Source organism: Varroa jacobsoni, unplaced genomic scaffold (genome assembly GCF_002532875.2).
Source record: "Varroa jacobsoni isolate VJ856 unplaced genomic scaffold, vjacob_1.0 scaffold_1397, whole genome shotgun sequence".
NCBI lineage: Eukaryota > Metazoa > Arthropoda > Arachnida > Mesostigmata > Varroidae > Varroa > Varroa jacobsoni.
Genome location: NW_019214299.1, coordinates 172,895 through 192,698, shown reverse-complemented (window position 1 = coordinate 192,698; position 19,804 = coordinate 172,895). Strand labels below are relative to the sequence as shown.

General features: G+C 40.2%; 3 protein-coding genes across 9 annotated transcripts; 1 reads left to right on the top strand and 2 right to left on the bottom strand.

Annotated features, from left to right (window-relative positions):
• Positions 1–1,233: 1,233 nt before the first annotated feature.
• LOC111269557 (protein LSM14 homolog car-1) lies at positions 1,234–5,270 on the bottom strand. 3 transcript variants are annotated; one of them, XM_022849232.2, is made up of 6 exons: positions 4,880–5,270; positions 3,861–3,974; positions 3,267–3,340; positions 2,681–3,043; positions 1,939–2,385; positions 1,234–1,768 (listed from the first exon to the last, which is right to left on the bottom strand). In XM_022849232.2, the coding sequence occupies exons 1-5, from the start codon at positions 5,001–5,003 to the stop codon at positions 1,939–1,941; spliced, it is 1,122 nt and encodes a 373-aa protein (XP_022704967.1). In that variant the 5' UTR covers positions 5,004–5,270; the 3' UTR covers positions 1,234–1,768. The 3 variants fall into 3 exon arrangements, with proteins under 3 accessions (XP_022704967.1, XP_022704966.1, XP_022704968.1); XM_022849231.1 differs by having other exon boundaries at positions 1,954–2,385; positions 4,880–5,262; XM_022849233.2 differs by lacking the exon at positions 3,861–3,974 and having other exon boundaries at positions 1,954–2,385; positions 4,880–5,259.
• On the top strand, positions 3,996–10,546 carry LOC111269561 (uncharacterized). 5 transcript variants are annotated; one of them, XM_022849240.2, is made up of 5 exons: positions 3,996–4,542; positions 4,708–4,866; positions 7,369–7,764; positions 8,546–8,702; positions 9,167–10,546. In XM_022849240.2, exons 3-5 carry the CDS (start codon positions 7,430–7,432, stop codon positions 9,335–9,337), a joined length of 663 nt encoding a protein of 220 aa, XP_022704975.1. In that variant the 5' UTR covers positions 3,996–4,542; positions 4,708–4,866; positions 7,369–7,429; the 3' UTR covers positions 9,338–10,546. The 5 variants fall into 5 exon arrangements, with proteins under 5 accessions (XP_022704975.1, XP_022704972.1, XP_022704973.1 ...); XM_022849237.2 differs by lacking the exon at positions 4,708–4,866; XM_022849238.2 differs by lacking the exon at positions 3,996–4,542 and having other exon boundaries at positions 4,563–4,866.
• On the bottom strand, positions 10,547–18,805 carry Prp16 (ATP-dependent RNA helicase l(1)G0007). Its single transcript, XM_022849230.2, has 8 exons — positions 18,560–18,805; positions 17,838–18,192; positions 17,244–17,590; positions 16,455–16,871; positions 15,072–15,352; positions 12,652–14,278; positions 11,807–12,047; positions 10,547–11,365 (listed from the first exon to the last, which is right to left on the bottom strand). Exons 1-8 carry the CDS (start codon positions 18,672–18,674, stop codon positions 11,194–11,196), a joined length of 3,555 nt encoding a protein of 1,184 aa, XP_022704965.1. The 5' UTR covers positions 18,675–18,805; the 3' UTR covers positions 10,547–11,193.
• Positions 18,806–19,804: the final 999 nt, after the last annotated feature.

The following is a 19,804-nucleotide window of genomic DNA, read 5'->3' as shown; positions in this document are numbered from 1 at the left end:
ACAATGTTAGAAATAGGAATTCACTGCAGTGAGTTGGTGATGAACACGTCCAAATATGATCATTACCGCAAACCTGCAATCACCCCGATGGAGACTAGTTATCTTCATCTATGTTACATCTATCTAAGATTACGCATAGCCACCGAAGCTAGCTATGATCATTTTAGGCAACGCTGTGCTTGCTGTACATGGAATAGTGATTCTAAAGAATAAGCCATACATTTCGAAGCAGCAGTTTGTGCTTCAAGCAATGGCAACTGAATCGGTTTTCGTAGAATTTATGAATTTTATTTCACTATATGATTACAATCGCACAAAACATTAAATCAATAGAGTGAAAGATACTATTATTTAGGCTTGGTAGGTTAAAAGTAAGACCGTTCTCAACTGGCTGCTTGCGATATGATAAATGCATTCATTTAAAACTGGTACCACTGTTAAACTGGTGAAAATCTCGTTGCAAGAGTAACTAATTCGTAGCCATGGCGGAGAACATACTCCATTAAGAAAATTAATGTCTCGAAACCGACGGTCTCAGTTATTGGCAGACTCCCTATGACTTCCGAAACATTAGAGTAAGATTATGAGGCGAACCGGAAGATTTATAATAGGGTTTAGATTTTAAACCGAATATTTGTGAATATTGCATGCAAACTATATTTCTGTATTTATGGTATAGGAATAAACGGCTACTCCTAAAAGTAGAATGATATTTTTTTGAGACCTTCTTGTCTTGATCCTTCGCATTATTGAAATTCTTGAGCTAACTCCTGAATTTTTTGTATGTAACGATTTAGATCGCGTTGAAATGACTTGACGCACCGCTCCCATAAGAAAATAATTATTGAGTCCCAAATTTAAGTTGCAATCAGTATAGACGAACGTTGCATTAGTCAATATTCAACCAAATACGGAATAATATACACATTTTTTGCACACAAAAAAAAATGTGCTTTTGTCCTTAAAGTTCACGAATATACCGCAGCACAGCAGATCGCTAAACGAGACTACCACAGGATTGCTGAAAAAGACTATCACCGGAGTACCTTGTGGTAAGTTTTCAAAACCAAATGTCACATTTTAACCTGTACACACACATAATTATATTATTATTATTAAACTAAGCATAGAGTGACCATTAACACTTGACCTACCAAATTTGTCCTGCGCTTGCATGCAGTAAAAAGATAGCACGCACACTCGGACGCTGAACGGAAAACTAAACTGGGATCATAATTTTTTTTAAAAGAAATTAATCAGTTTATTGTATTTTCATTATTTCTGTATATGAAACAAAACGCCTACTACTGCTACGGTGAGTTCTCCGACTTTGGCGTAGAACGTACTGTTTCTTGGAGAGGAAAACGTAAATGAAAAATTACACTCTTCTCGATGGATCAGGTCTGGCTATCCACGTAAGATCACAATCGGAAATGGCTTTCAATACTAGACCCGGTGCGACCCCAAATGCTTGAGCGTTACAATCTATCTCTTGCCTTGCTCTTGGAGTACTGACCAGGCTTTTACATTAATCGAGGGATCAGAGGCTACCACTATCAAGCAACTCGTTCCCTAAATAAGCGATTACTTCAATAGTAATTCATTACTGTTCGACATCTCAGCTAGCAGTCTCTTATTAAGATCGGCTTGTTGTTTCAGGTAGACGGCCCATCGCTCCGCTGTTCTGTGTTCTAATTAGCACCCACCAATTTACTTGCTTTGAAATGACCAGCTGCGGATGTTATACATATGCGCTGGCTCCAAACCACTGAAAGTGATCATACAACACACGATTCGCTGTGAGAACGCACGACTTTAGTGAGCCCTTGAGCAAATAACTTGAAGGAAAATCACCTCCGGTTAAATCCACAGGCTTCATAGTGCTTTAGTAGATCAAAATAGCTCCTAAATAACAAGTGTTAAAGGAATCGTGCATACCTAACGCTGACCAACCTGTCGCCGGCTAGCAAAATTGGTTCTGTTCCCCAAGTGGCCCTGACGATTGATATAGAATCCTCCTGGACGTTGCCAGCTATTATAGCCGCCAATTCTAATCGAGCTTCTATGATCTGGAGAGTATTTACGTATTTCGTAGAGTTGTTTAACAGTCTCTTCACCGAACGTCTCCACATTCGGGTTTCGGGAACGGGCGGTTTGAAAATCGCCAGATCGACTGCTACCCATTCGGCTAAAGCGGTTCTGCTGTTGTCTCGGTGAGTCAAAGTCAGTAGATCCACTTAGGTTATCGAAGAAGCTCTTTTCCTTGTCGTACCCTTCAGTGTGATGGGAAATTCTTTGGTGTTTATCCTTAGCAACGTCCTCGTTCTGCCACTCCTCGATATTAGCGTCATCGGTGGAGATATTCTTTAACCTTAATCGAGTGAACTGCAAATATACCAGTATCAATGGAACATTTTTTTACAGTAAATTATTTTGACGCGTCTAACTTCTCGCGGAGGTGATATAAGGTGGAATATGCCTTACTTTGAAAAGATCTGTACACACGTATCAAACGATAGCACTCGTATTAACAATAAGTGCACATGAATAGGAGACTAAATGCACGCTCTTTCACTTTAGGTAACTTAGTCGCCATGAGTAAATCATGACTGAACAATGATAACTTCATAACTACAGGTTAGGTGCGGTTACACAACAAATTGGATTGGCTCACACTAACTTCTTGGATGCCCTTTTCAAAATTGAAATCGTCCACTGGCTGCTGTTGCATCCCAGGATGTTTCTGTGGGAATGATCCTTCACTACGCGGATTGATCGAACGCCAATCGTTGCGCTGATGATGTGCTCGTCCTCCAATATTAAAGTTGTTAGCGTTCCCTTCCTGAATACCATATCCTCCGAGAGATCCACAGTGGTACGATCCGCTCTGAGACCCACTGTGCCTGACCATGCCCTCTGTGTGACCTGAAAGGCCGTCAACAAAGATTCGGCCCCGAGGTGCCTGCCTCACACCAGTGCTGCCTTGATATACATCTAGTGAATTCTCGACCTCACGAGTCAAATTCGGGCCTGTCGAACTAAACTATAATATTGCAGAGTCGAGTACAACAAGTGAGGTATGGCACCCCCAACCATTTACAACATGCCTTGATCTGTAATCTGAAAGTGTTCGCTGAGTGATCACTTGTAATGAGCGTGTTGCATGCCCAAATACTAGCGCCTATTATATTAGATGAAATTAACAGACAGCATGTGTATAAAAATATGTAATTGTTAAATTTAAAAGCTATTTTGATAAGATTTACCTCACATTTGGGTTCGTCTTCCTCGCTTTGTTCACGAGCGCTTACAATAGCAGGATCGGCCAATACAGGAGATTCTGAAATGTAATCTGTTAATTTGACTGCATCTATCTACGCGGCGCCACATTGTTATGCAGGTGAAGCACCAAGACAATGTATGTTCTGTCAGAGCCCGTTAAATTAGGTTACCCTTAGTATGTATAAAATTGAATTAGCTGAAAGCTATCTTGAGATTCGTACTCGGAATAGAGCCGGCGCGTTTTCAATTTTAGTAGACAGATTCGTTTTGTACCCAATATACATACCAATATAATTTACATTCAATATACATGTAGGTTGAATACAGTTATGATTTACAGTTGCCTCTACTAACAACTGAAACAAACGGAATCGTCTCCACGAATTTTGACTATGTTATTCCGTTTGTTTGAGACAACCCTTTTCTAAGTGCTGCCACAAATGAGTCACTGAAAAAAAAAATGAATAAAAAGTGATTTGCAAGTTCTCGCGACGAACAGTCGCATAAACGTTCTCAGCAAGGGTATAGCCAAATCCGTACCCGAATAGGCAGTTCGTATAAAGGTTATTTTTACCCACTAATGGTGTTGAACTGCTTGATGTCAGTCATTTTCATGACAATCGATTCGTAGACCTGAGGCGACGCGTTGTACGCGGCCGGCGTATCACGGTGCTCGGTACCAAAAAAGCGAACTAAAATTTTGCAGTACAGACAAATAGCAGAACCAGGCTTCAAGTTATAGTCATCAGGTCTTTATCTTTACATGAATAAGAATTTTCTCACGAAACAGTTTCGTCAGAAAATATTCGTACGTATATTATATGTTCAACCTAATGGACGCACAAAAAGATTCCGCCTGTGAGGCGGTTGACGCTTCCCCCAACAAATTGCGCCTTTTGTTTCGGAATGGCGAAACGAGTTTAATTAATAATCTATCAATAATAATAATGACAATTGAAAAATATACAGGTCAGTCCATACATATATATACAGTACACATACGCTAGTGACGTATACTACATATGGATAATCTGTAATATGTACATCGTTAGATAAGATTGCAGGATGGCACTGTATATTTGTACACTAGTGATCGGTATCTTACATACCATCCCAAGCACTTTAATTATCTGTCTGCATTAGTACGCATCAGATGTCGTATCGCTCGTATATTCAATCATCTGCATAAGGCTCAAACAGTACCTCGTGCTTGTGCGGTATCGTTGGCACGTCGATTTGCTTGGCGCACAGCTCATAAAGGTAATCTATCAAACACATTCGTTCCTTAATTCGTATCTGACCAAGCTGAAGCGTCACTAGCAACTTGGAAAACAGTTGCTGCTGCTAGGTCGAATATTATCATTACTGTTATTGGTACAGATTTCGATAATGCTATTTATTTCTGCAAAATTTCATATAAACAAGAACGTTTGTGTGGAGATTCTGGAATTACTCGACAAACAGAATAAAGAAGCGTCACCCACGTGGCCGCTGGCCAGAAACATAATATCAGACATCGCCCCTGGAAATGCAACATACACTAACAACAACGATTACTGCCCTATGAGTGCTATCGATACATAGGTAGGTAACTTACCATTGTTTAGAGTAAATGTTTGCGCATCTGTATCACCATGATGATAGTATCCTTCATAGCGGCACAATGCGTTCGTGACGACAACCACTTTGTCACCAAGACTCGGGGATCCACCTGCCATCATTTCTTCGTCAATGAAAAATTGCTGCGGCGATAGATTGAGGCACGTTCGGGGGAAAAACAACGCTGATTTCACTTATCCCAGTGACAGCGAGACTACACTGCGTGATCCCGGGCTGACTGAGAGTCGAATTGATGAGAACAAAGGTCGACAGAGCGACAAACTTCGTTCACGGTCGTTGACAAAATGATACTGTTACTACAATGATGATGCTATGGTTGATATAGCAAATCATTCACGCATTGATGGATATTGACGGCTGACTAGCTGGCTGGTCACTAGATCCACTGTTTCATATAGAGGGCAGCACAGTACAGATGGACTTAAATCGTACTGTAGAACATAGAATTAATTGATTTTTTAATGAATTAATTCTTCCTAATAGAAAAGGATAGTTAATCTTTCACTGTGTCTGTCTAATCAGATATATTCATTCAATATCCTTTGATTTTTAGATGAATTTTGCTTGGTAGAACGAACTGAACGAGTTGGCTGATTGTCGACCAACAAGCGGACTTCGTGCAGCCGCGTTTCGGTAAACGTCGTATGGCGCACGTGTCGTAGGGCTAATGCTGTACTTTCGTGTGTTATTACGATACTGTATTTCTCTCATCTCTAATTTGTCGCCAGTCCCCTTAACTTGAGTATCCTACCCTCAGAGACGTTTGAAGGCAATGCCGGAACAGCAGTTCCGAGGCGTGCCTAGGTTAAGGATAACTGAGAGTCAATTATGACTAATGTTTTTTTCTGCTGCCCGAAACGTGAGAAGTGGAGATGATTTGTTTAGAAGTATGGAAGTCGCTACTGAATTATTGCAACGTGGTTTTGCTTTCGTATTGCGCGACCTATTAAGCGAGCAAGCTTTTCTAATGAGTGTGCTCCTTTAAACGGAAATTCATATTTAATGATACTTTTTGATGACCGCCTTATAGACAAAGCATAATTTCAGTTATTCTATAACGATTATGAGACAAAAGATGCATGGAGTAACGACAAGTATAATCCTCTTGATCCACACAAATTATGTGACAGTGAAATATGTAGTAGATTTTCGAGTATTGCTAATCTATAGCCTATAGGAAGAATTCGTTGTTTTGTGTGAGAGATGGGAAAATGTACTGAAACGGAGTAATTGCCTCTGGTGAGGCATATTAAACCACGCTCTACCACGTTAAGCTCTGCATGGACTCGTTTAGATGTTAGTTACATCATCAGTGGACACCCGAAAGTGTTAGAAGTCGCTCTACGACGCAGTCCTTACTATATATACAGGTTGGCATTCGTTGTGTTACAGTTATCCATTTATGCCATTAGGGTTTTGTAGTTCCTGTTCGTTAGGCAATACCTGCCCACATTAGTTATCGATTCACTGGCAACGCACCTATGTAGGCTTCCATTTTTGAAAATCACACTCATAGACATTGGTTAGATAAACGAAACATATTTCTCTAGCACTACACAATTGATAATTAATTGGTTGAGGCTCTTTGCTGACGTCCAACCAATAACGCTGTTACGGTATCATTAGAAAACCTCGTTACCAAACGGCCTCACTGTACCTAGCTGAAAGAGATAGTTGGAATAGGTAGGCCTACTTTGTCTGCCCTGGTTTTGTGCTTTAGGTGGTATGATCCTTTACAATCAGTGGTTACCAGTTGATCTCAGGCACACCCAATACTTAAACAAGAGTTAGTGGCAAGGTAGCTGACGGTAACAATGTTATTTCGACGACCTGCAATTTTTTGTTTTTGTTTGCCCGTTGAAGCGCGTAGGCAGCAAATAGTTTTCATATTACACTAAAAACACAAACCGCTGGACTGCTACAGAGTACCATACAGTAATTATAATGGCAACAGAAGCAGAATTATCGTTAAATATATCGAATTCATTTTGCAGTCAAAAAAATGTCATCCTAAAGTGACTATGTCATCAGATCCTGCTGCCTATGATCAATACTCTATAGTATTGGAAACCGCTTTTAGTTCCTATTTTCTCTTTCAGTGATTACGACCAAAAGGTTTCTTGGAAGTACCTTTATTCAATCAGAATTACTGTCCAATTATTTCTAGTAGATATCGTTATTATATCTTTTATTCTGAGCCATAGCCTGCTTTCGAAATGATGAGTTTAATGTACTCGCGTCGAAGTGGTAGTTTCCTTGTACCGTATTAGGATAGACACGCTCGATTAAACGAACTAGACAAATCGTTAACACCTATCGATGGTGGCGTCCGAACGTGGGTACTTCAATTCACTTTCCTAGATCAATACAAATTTTAGGAAACACGCTGTGTTGCAATGCAATTCTTGCATTGAAATACGCGACAAACTGACAAAGCTTCTTTTTTCTAATGTAAACAAAATGTAGAAGGGATCGCGGATCAATGGTCACCTGTCGTGGCGTATAATGATTACTTGACTCGCGCGAAATGGTTTCCGAGCAACCCAATAGAACCGAAGCTAAAAGACATCAGCCACGGGACTCGCTTCAATATCGGGAAGCGACACAAGACTCTCAATCGCAGGAATCGAGTTTAAATCCAAGGCGAAACAGCCCGCGCCAACTGAGCAACAGGATGAAATGTTCGCTCAGTGAGAACTCCAGTAGTGATATAGGCGGTTCTGGTACAATAAAGAACTCACAGCCACGGTCACAAACGCCCGGAAATACGCCCACGTCAGAAGGCAATCAAAAGAACCGCATCAATTTGGACGAAGTCATCAATATCATGTCCTCACGAGCTGAAATCAACAGTCCATTACAGTTAAGTAATTAAGTAAACCTCTTTGACGCCCAATGGACCGTTTGCGTATGAGTTCGTACAAGATTTAGATTATCATAATAAGTTGCCTTTTTGCAGCAATTACGTGTCACAAATATCGAGTTCGAAATGCCGCGACGTTTGAAATTTAGAAAATTATCTAATAAGACATTTTGCTGGCGCTTATGCAATGACTAGCAAATTTTCTAAAGTTGATTGGTATCGATAGACGGCTTCTATTCACATGGCCGTTTTGCTGAGAAAGTATGATGGATCAACGATTTTTTCAACATTCATACACTATAAACTGATGTATATGACGCTACTGCTTGTACCGTAGTTGTCTGAATGATTTCAAAAATAGAGTTGTGTATCAGATACTTTAAATTTGAGGTAACTATATGAAAAATATTTTCATTTGATAAATAATAAAGAGTCCTTCACTCATTTTGCTTGTATAATATTAAAAATGATAATGATGGCTATGTTAACACAATTCAATGACTGGTAAAGTTGCAACATACAAAAACCACTGCTGGCTCTAAACTACTGAACAAATGATCAATTTCCTTCCTTTCTTTTCGTTGTATATGATGGGTATTCAGGTAGTGTATAATGGGATTGACATCGAAAAACTGATGGTAAGATCACAGACATTTTGTAATAAATATTGGTAGATTTATTTATTTGTGCTAACTGAAAAATAGCGCGAATAAAAACGCCGTAGAACCTCTGAATAGAACTGCAATATTGAAATAGCATCTGTGATATTAACTGTTATAGATATATGGATAGAGGCACAGCCGACGCCGGCGGTAACGTGCGCAGCACTGCCACGAAAAAGACTTCAGTTCTTCCACTGCGTATTTATAAAGAGTTACCAGTTGTCCCACTCGCCGAATTCAAGCATCCAGATTTTCCTAGTGAAGAAATGCTAACTGTAAGTGTCCTCGTGAGACAAAGACGTCTTGTTACAAAATTGTTTTTAGTTTTACGTGTAGTTTTGCTTTGATACATTTGATGAGTAACTTTTATTGAGCCATATACATATATATGTCCCGTGGTTATATATATATTAGTCACTAATTCCATATGTGGAAACTTCCAAAAACTAGTGAAAGTCTAATTTCGTGTCGATTTCATGGTTTACCTCATTTACTAAGTTCTTGAAATTAATGGGGCAGGTTCACTACTTTGAGACGTATGCCATTCCTTTCCATACAGCGTACAAAGCAAATTTAGTTGAACTACTGGCGTAGTCAGAAGGGTCTAACATCCGTTTCAAACTGGTGACACGTTCTTTTAAAAAGGTGAAGCAATGTTACTCTAAAGCGAAATCCATTGTATGACAGGCATTAATGAAATTGATCGTCTTGTTTTGGATCCCGCCGTCCTAACCAACAGCAACCAAAACCTATTCGTACGATGTCATGGTACGCCATCGCCCATGTAGGTTGCTTCATGACTTTGACAATAGCCGTTCTGCTGGTCATGATTTTCACCGACATTTCAAAGCCTGACCCGTCAACTAAAACTTTCATGGAGCCTTTGCCACCCCTGAACTGGTCAATATAAACGAAATAATACCAGTCGGCCATATGTGCTGTCTCGAAGAAATAACTCAACTTTGCATTGGAAGAATACTGAATCGCAAAGACTTTTTCTGCACATTTTTAATCCTGTTTTATAATACATATTAAGATAAATTAATATATTACGAGAGCATACGCCGTTACGTGTTAGATACATTGTTGTTAATAAGCACAATAACCGTGTTTTATAACAAGGCGAGGAAAATAACACTGATGTTATCCTCAACAGCAGGCAGTTTTACTACAAGCATGTGGCAACAGCCTTTCCTTAAAGATCATCGCATATTGCTCTACATTTAACTGCATACCTTCGATACTGCCTTCGAAAGCATTAACAGTTTCGAAAAGGAAACGCATTATTGTGAACAGCAACTAGTGGAACAGCAGCTAGGTAACGAAAAAAGCAGTCGCAGAGTTAGTCCTGCTCTTAGCACGGTACACGCCCACAATTTTGTAGATTGATAAAAAGTTACACAAAAAGTCTCACAAAAAGTGCTATCGTCGATCAAGATTCCTACAACCATCTTTTGGATTTGAGCACTTAGGAGCTCTGCGACAGTTAAAGATTGCAGTGTTCAGCTTGCAATACTCTAAAGGCACGGCCTGTACATGTCATAAGAGCGGATGCAAAGGATACCCTACATGCTGATGAGCGTAAACTATATCAGACAACACAAAGGTAGATTGCGAAAGGAACATTTTGTGCAAATTTTCTCTCAGGCTCTCTGTCATGTCATGAAAATAGTACATTTGTTGTATTAATGTACAAAAAGGTATCAAAAGACTCACACAATAGGTTCCATTGCAGTCGATTTGTTGTTTACGAGTAAGATATACGTACCAGGTGTTGCTGAAAAGTTTACTCTAAAGCCTTTTTTTATCTAAGAAGCAACTGAAGTACCCAAAGATTCTGCAGATTTTCGAAGTTACACTGACGCAAACGACAACACGAAGAACTTCTATAGAAAGAATATCTATGTGCCAGCTATAGTAAATGCCCTATTGCAACTCGTTAAACTGTTCTAGATGAAGCCGTGTAATCTTTAAACGTGGCAATTTATTTAAGAAGTGAAGAATACCTACTGATTTTTAGCGTTCGCTGAATCAGCTTGCTATATGAGAAACAATGCGGTTAAAAAAATAAAAAGTCGTTAAAGGATAAAATGAGCGCTCAGAAGAAGCATAAATTAAATTGTGTGCAGTTTTTTTTGCGAGCCACTACACTCTGGTAAATATTTTTATTTGAAGTATAGAACTCAAAGCGGTATGTTCCCATTCCAATAAATTTTCAACTCGAATCCGTACGGATGCTATCTTACTCAACGTTCTGATTACCAGCATATACTATGTTCTAGGAAGCCTTATCTGCTCATACCACCGGCAGCTGGTTGTCAGACATCAAGCGTCATCGCATAGATAACTATGCAACAGTAAAACCTTCTTAGAGAGAATGATTCATAAAGGTCATTCATAAGACATGTTGATGACTACAAGTTGAATCAAGTGAGCTAAATGAATTCACGTAAACTGTAATACAGTGTAAATTCTCATATGGTATAGGTCTTATTTCAATTACTTTACATAATCACAATTCAAATGCGACTATCGCATACTCACCTATCCACAAAACTATATATACAGAGACAGTTTCATACTTTTTTTCATACTTTTTTGATACAAGTCTCACTGCGAAAAGTTTTGAAGTAAAGGCTAGTTTTTGCAACGGTAATAGAATTTTCATTGAAGTAAAAAACCTAGGAGTCTTATTAAATCACTAGACACAAAGTCTCTTGAACAGGGTCCAAGCAGGTGAGTCAGTGGCTAACAGCTATAGACCTCTTAGAGACCCATTCGTCGCGGCGTGTTCTTGACTCTAGGGGTAGCAGCTCCCGGCGTTAAGATGTTGCTTCGGGTCGATCGCGCGCTCTGCTGAGCCTCGAAATCTCGCTTTTTCTGCTCGAGTTGAGCCTGCGCTATCTCCATTTCCTCCTCCATTCGAGTTGCGGCATCCCTGTTAAAATCGAGTATATTAATATAGGTGAGTGTTCAACATGTTGAGCTTGTTTTCACGCGACTAAGTCTATGTATTCGATCGCTAAGTGTTGATTCCTTGAACCGGCTTTCCATAAAACTGCTTCAAATGATCACCATTAAATTTTTTATGTGCTATAGGAAACTTCGATTGAAGAAGACTAACTGAAGCAAAACTAACTAGCGGATAAATGCTCACCAGTCAGTTTGTTCGGGCACTGTCTAGGAGAATAAATTCGACCTGATCCAAAACTCGCTGTGCCTCTGCCGCCTATATCCTTACGACTGTTTTGTATTTTCTACTTGTGTACAACACCCGCTTATTGCACATGCTTCCTATGGTCTAGCCTTGAATAATTGAGTTCTGTTATTGAGTTTCAGGCGCAATGTCGTTCCAAAGTCGCTATAGAAATAAGCTCACCTTTCAACCCGATGTTTCTCCAAACGAGATTTGCCTGTTGTTTTTACGCTGTAGAACATTGGGCCGAGCTCAGCAAGCCAGTAACCGTCAACAGCAGTTACGCATTGCATGTACTCCTTCGATGTCATCACTAATTCATGGTAGACGACATAATCCGGAGTATAGCCCATTCCATACAAAGCTGATGTGGGATGCAGATGGCAAGGCATTCCCGTACGACAATTAATATACTCACCGATTCCTGAAATCAATATTTGATGGTGAACAAGCACATTACATGAGTTTGTACGCTATCAGTTTTTCTGTCGCTCTGTATTTGATCTCTGTGGAAAAGGCATCAGTTGTTTGTGTTCACTAATTTGACATAATGACAGAAATTTTTTTTTCATTTTGACTAATAATGGAGAAATCCAAACAACTACGTAACATTACGCTCCTAGGCCTACCTTTGTTCGTAGACAAATCGGATATGCGTTAACAACATATACACAGTACATAAAAAGAGTCAGGGAACTGAAATATTTCTATTTATAATTTACGATGGAATTAAAATTGGAAAAAATGCCAAAAAATCGGCTTCTTATCGACAGTCAGTAAAAAAAACGGAAAACTACCTGACAGTTCCACGCCAATTGGTAGGGTCCACGCTTTGATAAATACTTTTTTTGTCTGTTACGTCTGATACTTGGGCCTAACGGCATCACTTCAAGCTGGTTGGTTTCTGCCAACAAGAAATAGAGACTGCGGCCGGGTTCGAATGTAGACTACCGCATACCTATAAGTTTGGCAAACAAACGATTTTACCTACTGCGCTGTCACGGCGAAAAGATTGTTTTTTTAACTACCTTTAAGTCTTGCCGCCTGATGGAAGAATGCCGATGAGACACATTTTCGCACAACGTCCCAATCCATTCCGCAGGATACGAGGTTCATCTTCTGCTGTTGGAAAATATCTCTCAATTGTTGCCGGACTTCGCGAACTTTACGCATCGATTTCACGTGTACAAAATGCTCTCCACACCACGACGACGAGTACTTCGCCATTCGCCACTTCTGGTACACGTTCAGAAACGTCAAATGATCTGATTCGGGCACCTGCAGCTTCTCTCGGACGGAATCGCTTTCCTCTTCACGACCTTTTGGCCGATAGAATATCGATGGCACCGAAAGCATTGAGACAATCGTGAGAATTTCCTCACTACAGCCCATCTCCTCGGAAACAATAACCATCTTGGAGAGGGGGGGATCCAACGGAAATTCAACCATTTTCCTACCGAGCGGTGTTAGTTGGCCAATGTTGTCGAGCGCACCCAGAATCCACAACTGGTACATCGAGTTGAGAATGTTGTCCTGAGGTGGCGGGTCCATAAAATGGAACTCAAGCAGGTTCTCTACTTTGAGTGACTTCAACAGCAGTACAACGTTGGCCAAATTTGTTCGCTGAATCTCTGGCACGGTCGTGATCAATAGCTCATTCTTGTATTGATTCTCCGTAAACAGTCGGAAGCACACACCAGGCCCCGTACGGCCAGCACGACCAGATCGTTGATTGGCGTTAGCCTGGCTAACCGGGTAAATTTGCAGAGCATCCATACCAATGCGAGGGTTATATACTTTTAGTTTGCAGAAGCCGCTGTCAACGACAAATGATATACCATCGACAGTAAGCGAAGTTTCGGCGATGTTTGTTGCTACGATACATTTTCGAATGCCGTCGGGGGCTTTCTGGAAAATTTTCGCTTGGAGATCACTTGGTAATTGGGAATAAATCGGTAGAATTGCTAGAGGCGGGGCATTGTCCACCTGGCTGAGACGTTCCTGGATGAGGTCACATGTTACCTCAATGTCTTCTTGTCCGGGCATAAAAACTAAAATGTCACCAGGATTTGGCTGCAGGTGAATTTGAATTGCTTGCTTGACTGATCCATCGACGTAATCCTCGATCTGGGTTTTAGCAAAGAACAGATCAACAGGGAACGTTCGACCTGGAACCGTGAAAACTGGGGCGTTTCCAAAGAATTCAGCAAATTTGCTCGCGTCCATTGTGGCCGACGTAACAATTAGCTTTAGATCATGACGCTCGGAAATGACGTCCCTCAGAAGTCCAAAGAGGACCTCGGTATTAAGGGAACGCTCATGCGCTTCATCCATAATAATAGCTGAATAGTTATCTAGGTCATGTAGCCGAAGTTTCTCCCTGAGTAGAATACCATCTGTCATATACTTGATCACGGTCTTGTCCGACGTACAGTCTTCGAATCGAATAGCATAACCGACTTCGGCACCGAGTTTACAACCCATTTCGTCCGAAACTCGTTTAGCGACTGACATCGCGGCAACTCGACGGGGCTGGGTACACCCAATCATGCCGTATTTAGTATAGCCATCTTCATGTAGATACTGTGTAAGTTGGGTAGTCTTGCCAGATCCTGTTTCACCAACAATAATGACAACTTGATTGTCACGAATAATCTAAAAACAACAGCAATTAGAAGCAACTTTAGGTGGGAATAGGTATTTATGCAACATCTAATTTTTTTTAATATAATATTGCTGCGAAAGCCTCGACTGTATTAAACAATAGATGTGGCAATCTGATCAGAGACCTAGATCCCTCTCGTTCTAAAAGAGTAAAACAAAAAACCAATATCTAGTCATCTGTTTGATATATGTTTATGTACTGTTTTATATCTGACCACATTTCAACACTTTTTTTACACGACACTTAAACACAATTTACTTAAGCACGTCATATCAGATTAGAGTTCTACATGTTACTTACGGATATTGGAAGCACGTTGTTTGTGGCGCGTACAGATTGTCGTACATTTTTTTTATCTTTGATATCATTTATAGTGGCCATATATAGAATTTGTATAAGACTGGACTCAACACGACGTGGGCTGGGTGGTTAATACGCGTCTCTTTGAGTGCGGTGCCATGGTTAACTTAATTAATTAAGTATGCTACCGCACTTCATGGTTCAAATCTCGGCGTCGGCAAAAATAATTATGTGGTTGCCATGCTGGTGGCGAAACACCACCAAAGTCCAACAAGACTCACTCAGGTTATGTTCTTATTGAAGGCAAGTCCTTGACGTTATACCTAAGAAAACATGATAGCGAGGACTTGCTCAGGAAGTGCAAAAAAAAATAAAAAATAGATTTAAAAAATAGTAAAAATGTTGAATTAAATATACACCAAAGTAGCTACTATTACAGGACTAGGTCTTTATAGGCATACGTCAAGTATGTAGCACGCTCACTTTGAGTAGTTCTTCTCGGACAGCGAATACTGGTAGATACTGTCTTTGTTGAGTGATGGTTTTCTTCTTGGCAAATTCGCTACTCTTTGCCTCTTCAGAGTTGTTTTCAGACATATGTTTAGCATACTGATTTTCCTCTTTATAGTCTTTTCGTTCGTCTGTCTCATCTTCCTTCTTCACTCCTAGGATTTCTCCCAACTTTGTTCCAGCAAGTTCCCACTCTTTTTTTTGCGCTTTTCGCCGCTCCTTTTGCTCTCGAAAAAAACGGACCACAGCGCTACCTGTAATTTCAAACACACAATCAACACACATATATACATACTAAGAGTATTAGGACTACTGTAATGCAGAGAAAAATTTTCATAGGGTGACGCATCTAAATTAAGAACTTTTCTTATGCTTTGCTTCCAAGACTGTATCTGAAAAAGGATAAATATCTCAACAAGACATATTGCATCTACTGCAAGTGGTATTCCTGATAGCTACCCTATCCTATATAGCAACCATTCACTGTGGTTACGGCTTTGATTCGAGTTCTAAACCATTAACGACTCATTTTCAATGCATTTCTTCTTTGACATGTAGCCTCTTAATAGTAAACGAGTATCAAGCGATACTGATGTGTGTGTAAACTGCTTTATGTCATTCGTAAACACTACGTAGGAAAAATTCCAAGGGAATAAAATTTTGGGCTTTTAGCAGACCAAAAATCTCAAAAAGACTGCTGGCACTTGTGTGGATGACTCAATTGGCAGCTGGTATTCTTCACTTCAAATCGCCTGCTTCTATAGCAAGCAACCGGGTGTAGCAAAAATTTTTGGAGAATTTTGATAAATTATCTTTTAAATCTAAACTCTATTGACGATCTCCCGGTTTACTTCATGAAAGCCTTCTTCAAATGTTTCAGAAGGCGCATAACAACTTTCAATAACGTCGAAACCACGAAAGAAATAAGCATTTAATCTCGGTCGGGATTTATTTAGCAACACTGGATAATGGCTTATTTTTGCTGGAATCCCAAAAACGACCGTTTTTTTTTCGCAGTCACGAGATTTGTTCTAAGAAGGACTGACTATTGTGTACTACTAGGAGTAACGGAGGAACGCATACCTGTTACGGCAAACAACCTGCCAATGTTTTTCCAATTTAAACGCACCACCCTGCGTGCACGAATGTCAGATGTTTGATATATGATCATACACTTAATACATTAAAAACCATAAAAAATTCAACATATGACTGCACTTAACGGGCAATCGAAAGGGTAATGTGTTTGGTGTGCTGGGTTGCAAAAATGTATCGTCGATAACCAATAAAATCTCAAAGATAATCATTGGACATAATTTACAACAAAGTCTGTAGGCAAAATTCACTGTTGTTAACCTTTTCGTGCTACCACTGCCATGTCGCAGGTCGGATCCTTCACCGGATTGACCGGCTCCGGCTGTTTGGTAAACACGATACGGCCATCGAGGAACGGTGGAATAATATTATGAACAAGGACGTGCACTTTTGCCTCAGCCACTTCGTCCAATTCATCATCCACTTCAAGTTGTTGCACCACACCCGAGGTAAGCATTCGGTTTGTCTCCCACTTATCGGTGTCCGCATTGAATTGACGTTGCCTCGCCGAAAGTTTTTTTTGTCGCCGCTGTTCAAGCTGTTGCTCCCGCTTGTTCAGGTAGTCCTGAGGAACGTCGTTAAACAAATTGTTTGGGTCGTCTTTGCCTTCATCCATCATATACCATTCACGGTCCAAGCGAACCTGCTCTGCGTTCCAGTCATCATCTTCCTCCCAACCTGCATGAGCAACAATACACAGCATAAATAAGATCGTTTTAAAGAAGTATGACCGTCAGCTTAGATAGTAGATAATTTGCCTCGATCCAATTCGTTTGTGTATTGAAACAGATTATAAAACGATACGTGGGCAAGCGACAGACTGACATGCTAAGCGTAGACATCACCGCCTCAAAAATAGCTGAAAATTTTCCTACGGAAATAATGGTTTCGGCTCCCCAGTAAATAAGAATTAATATCTGAAGTAAGCCCAATATAGGAAGTATTCGTCCAAGTGCGTTACACTTAACTATCTGAAAATATCCTATCGCATACATCGAGATGAACTCTGGATCTTCCGCTCTTCTACAGCTACTTGATTACAAAGCTTACCTTCTTTCCTCAGGTCGCTGCTTTCATCATCCCAATTTGAATTCGATGGTGTATCATACGGTTTAAGATGCCTAGGTGTTTCCATGTCTTTTTTCGTGCTACGATCTGAACGAATGCTCCAATTCTTTCGCTCACTCTGTAAAGTTTTCCGGGACGAATCGCTAACGCCGCTTCTCGTTGACGATGGCTCTTTTTCACGAGACCTATCTCGATAGGATCGCTCCGAAAAATCACGCCTGTCCCATTTCTCAGTGCGTTGTGATCGCTCGGATCGGTCAGAACGGGATCTGCTTCGGTGTTCCGATATGTCTAAATCACGATGACTGTGACTACTGTATTTGAAACGTCTACCGTTGTCCACCAGTCATCGAAGAAAGCAAATCAATTATTTTATTTGTTTTCTTCGTCTTCACCTTAGATTTCCAAGATACGTATGGATGTATCCAGTTGTTTTTTATTGTTTAACTAAATGTTCATCTTTTGCTGACAGGTAAGCATAGAAGTTAAAAGTGGATAAACACAAGAACTACTAGAGTAGCCTTGAAAAATCTATATCAAAAATTAAAATGCGAACCCGCGTTAACTGTAATTTACCTGTTACGGTTACGGTCTCGATCTCGATCCCTTGGACTCGCTCGATCGTCGCGACTTCTCGATCGTTCATTTCGATGGTCATCCTTTTTTTCGCGCTCTTTTTGCCGCTGGTCGTTCTTGACCTCGATACCTCGACTCTGAAGTGCCTTTCTTCGCTCAAAGTTCTCTTTTACCCCTCCAGTATGCGTGGGTGTCTCGACCAGTCTATCACGATAGTGCCTTTCTGGACGGGCCTTAACAGACTCTCGAAGCCCTTCATGGTAGTTGTCCCTGGCCCTATTGCTGTGTTTCTCTGACTCTCGTTCTTTCTGGAGGCGACGTTCCCTTGCAAGTGCATCGAGGCCGAGAAGAGAAACTGAAAATAAATACATCTAGATTCATTGATTCCAAAGTGACCACACACATCATGCGTACTCTCGTTGCATTCCATGGCTTGCAATTTGAGTGCTACTCAATAAAAACGAAGTGAGTAGTATTAATGGTAGCACTAGCTAGGCGTAGTAGCGGTCGTTAAATTCGCTAAAATTATCAAAATACCAGAATAATGCTCTCTAAAAAATATGCGACACCACCAGAATACAGTGAAAGTATTCTCTATCAAACACGGAATTGAGTTTCCGAAAATTAAACTAACAATTATCGGAACACTGACTGCAGTCACATAATTTCAAGCTAACTATGAGCTACATATAATTTACTACTGTAATAAGAAGCTTACATACCTTTTGGCGGCTGAGGTTTTTTGAATTCATGTTCTGCAGTGGCCTTTTTCCTAATCATTAGCCCACAGACTTCCTCTTTTGGGGCCTCAAGGCGATGAATGTCTTCCGACATCATATCGCTAACTGATTAAATTAACTTAGCAAAGTGTTTATGATGCACAAATACATTACAACGTATTTTTTAGCACTGGCACATTTTATCGGGGAGTTTTCCGCCCATCACCACTATACGTGATGAAATGTTGTCGAACGACGTTCGATGTCGACTTCCTGTTGACTGTCTGAGGGGCCGATCGGAACCCTCTCTCACAGCCAAGCAAACAGAATAGGAGCAAACACAACCCGTGCCGTGCGTGGGACTAGCCAGTGTGCAGCAATTAAACTGCTCAATACAAATAGATTTTTTTTTACTTGGTTTTTATTCTCAGCTAAGACGTAAATTGAAAAGTTTTCTCCAACGATAATAAAAAGTCTAGAGTCTTTTGGGCTTTGCAGAGTTTCTAGCGGCAAAGGCGCAAAAATTTAAAGGATAGCATTTGATATTGTAGTATGATTTGCGTTAACGATTCGCTCATGTACAAAGCGCAAACCCTGATTCCGTAGTAATTTAATATTAAAAGAAGTTTTTCATTCCAACAAAATGTTGAAAAATTTTTTTGAAATCAGAAAATGATGATTGAGAAACACGGGTAATTGCTCGTAGAAAGTATGCATTAGTCCCAATGGAATGTGATTTTGCCATGTAAAAATTCACTGCATAGACAATACCTTCGTAGTATTAATATAAGATAATAAATATCAAGAAAAAATGATGTTAATTATTTGATATGGACCACAAATAAAAAACTATCCGGCATTTTGTTCCAATACAAAATCTCACCCGGCAAAGTCTGCTTGTCCATAGGTTACCAGCCAGAACCTTTCCTATCTGACTTCAGTAATGGTTCATCTAAAATGACCTTCCCATTATTATCCTTAACGCTTCTTCTTTATCCATCTCTAAGATCCAATTAATTTAAAATTGACCTAGTTCTTAAAATGCTAACGGATGCTTTCTTCACTTCACCCTTCAGCTGTTCGCGTGCTTAATCTCTATAGGTTCCGTCCACCTCTTCTGTTGTTAACCTTCTCTATTTCTCTCCATTATTTTTGCTTTCGTCATCTTTTATCCCGCATGTTGAAATTCCGGAGATGACTTTTTGGCGGTACTTTTTGTGCTTGTTTCGGCCACCAGGTGGCACTATG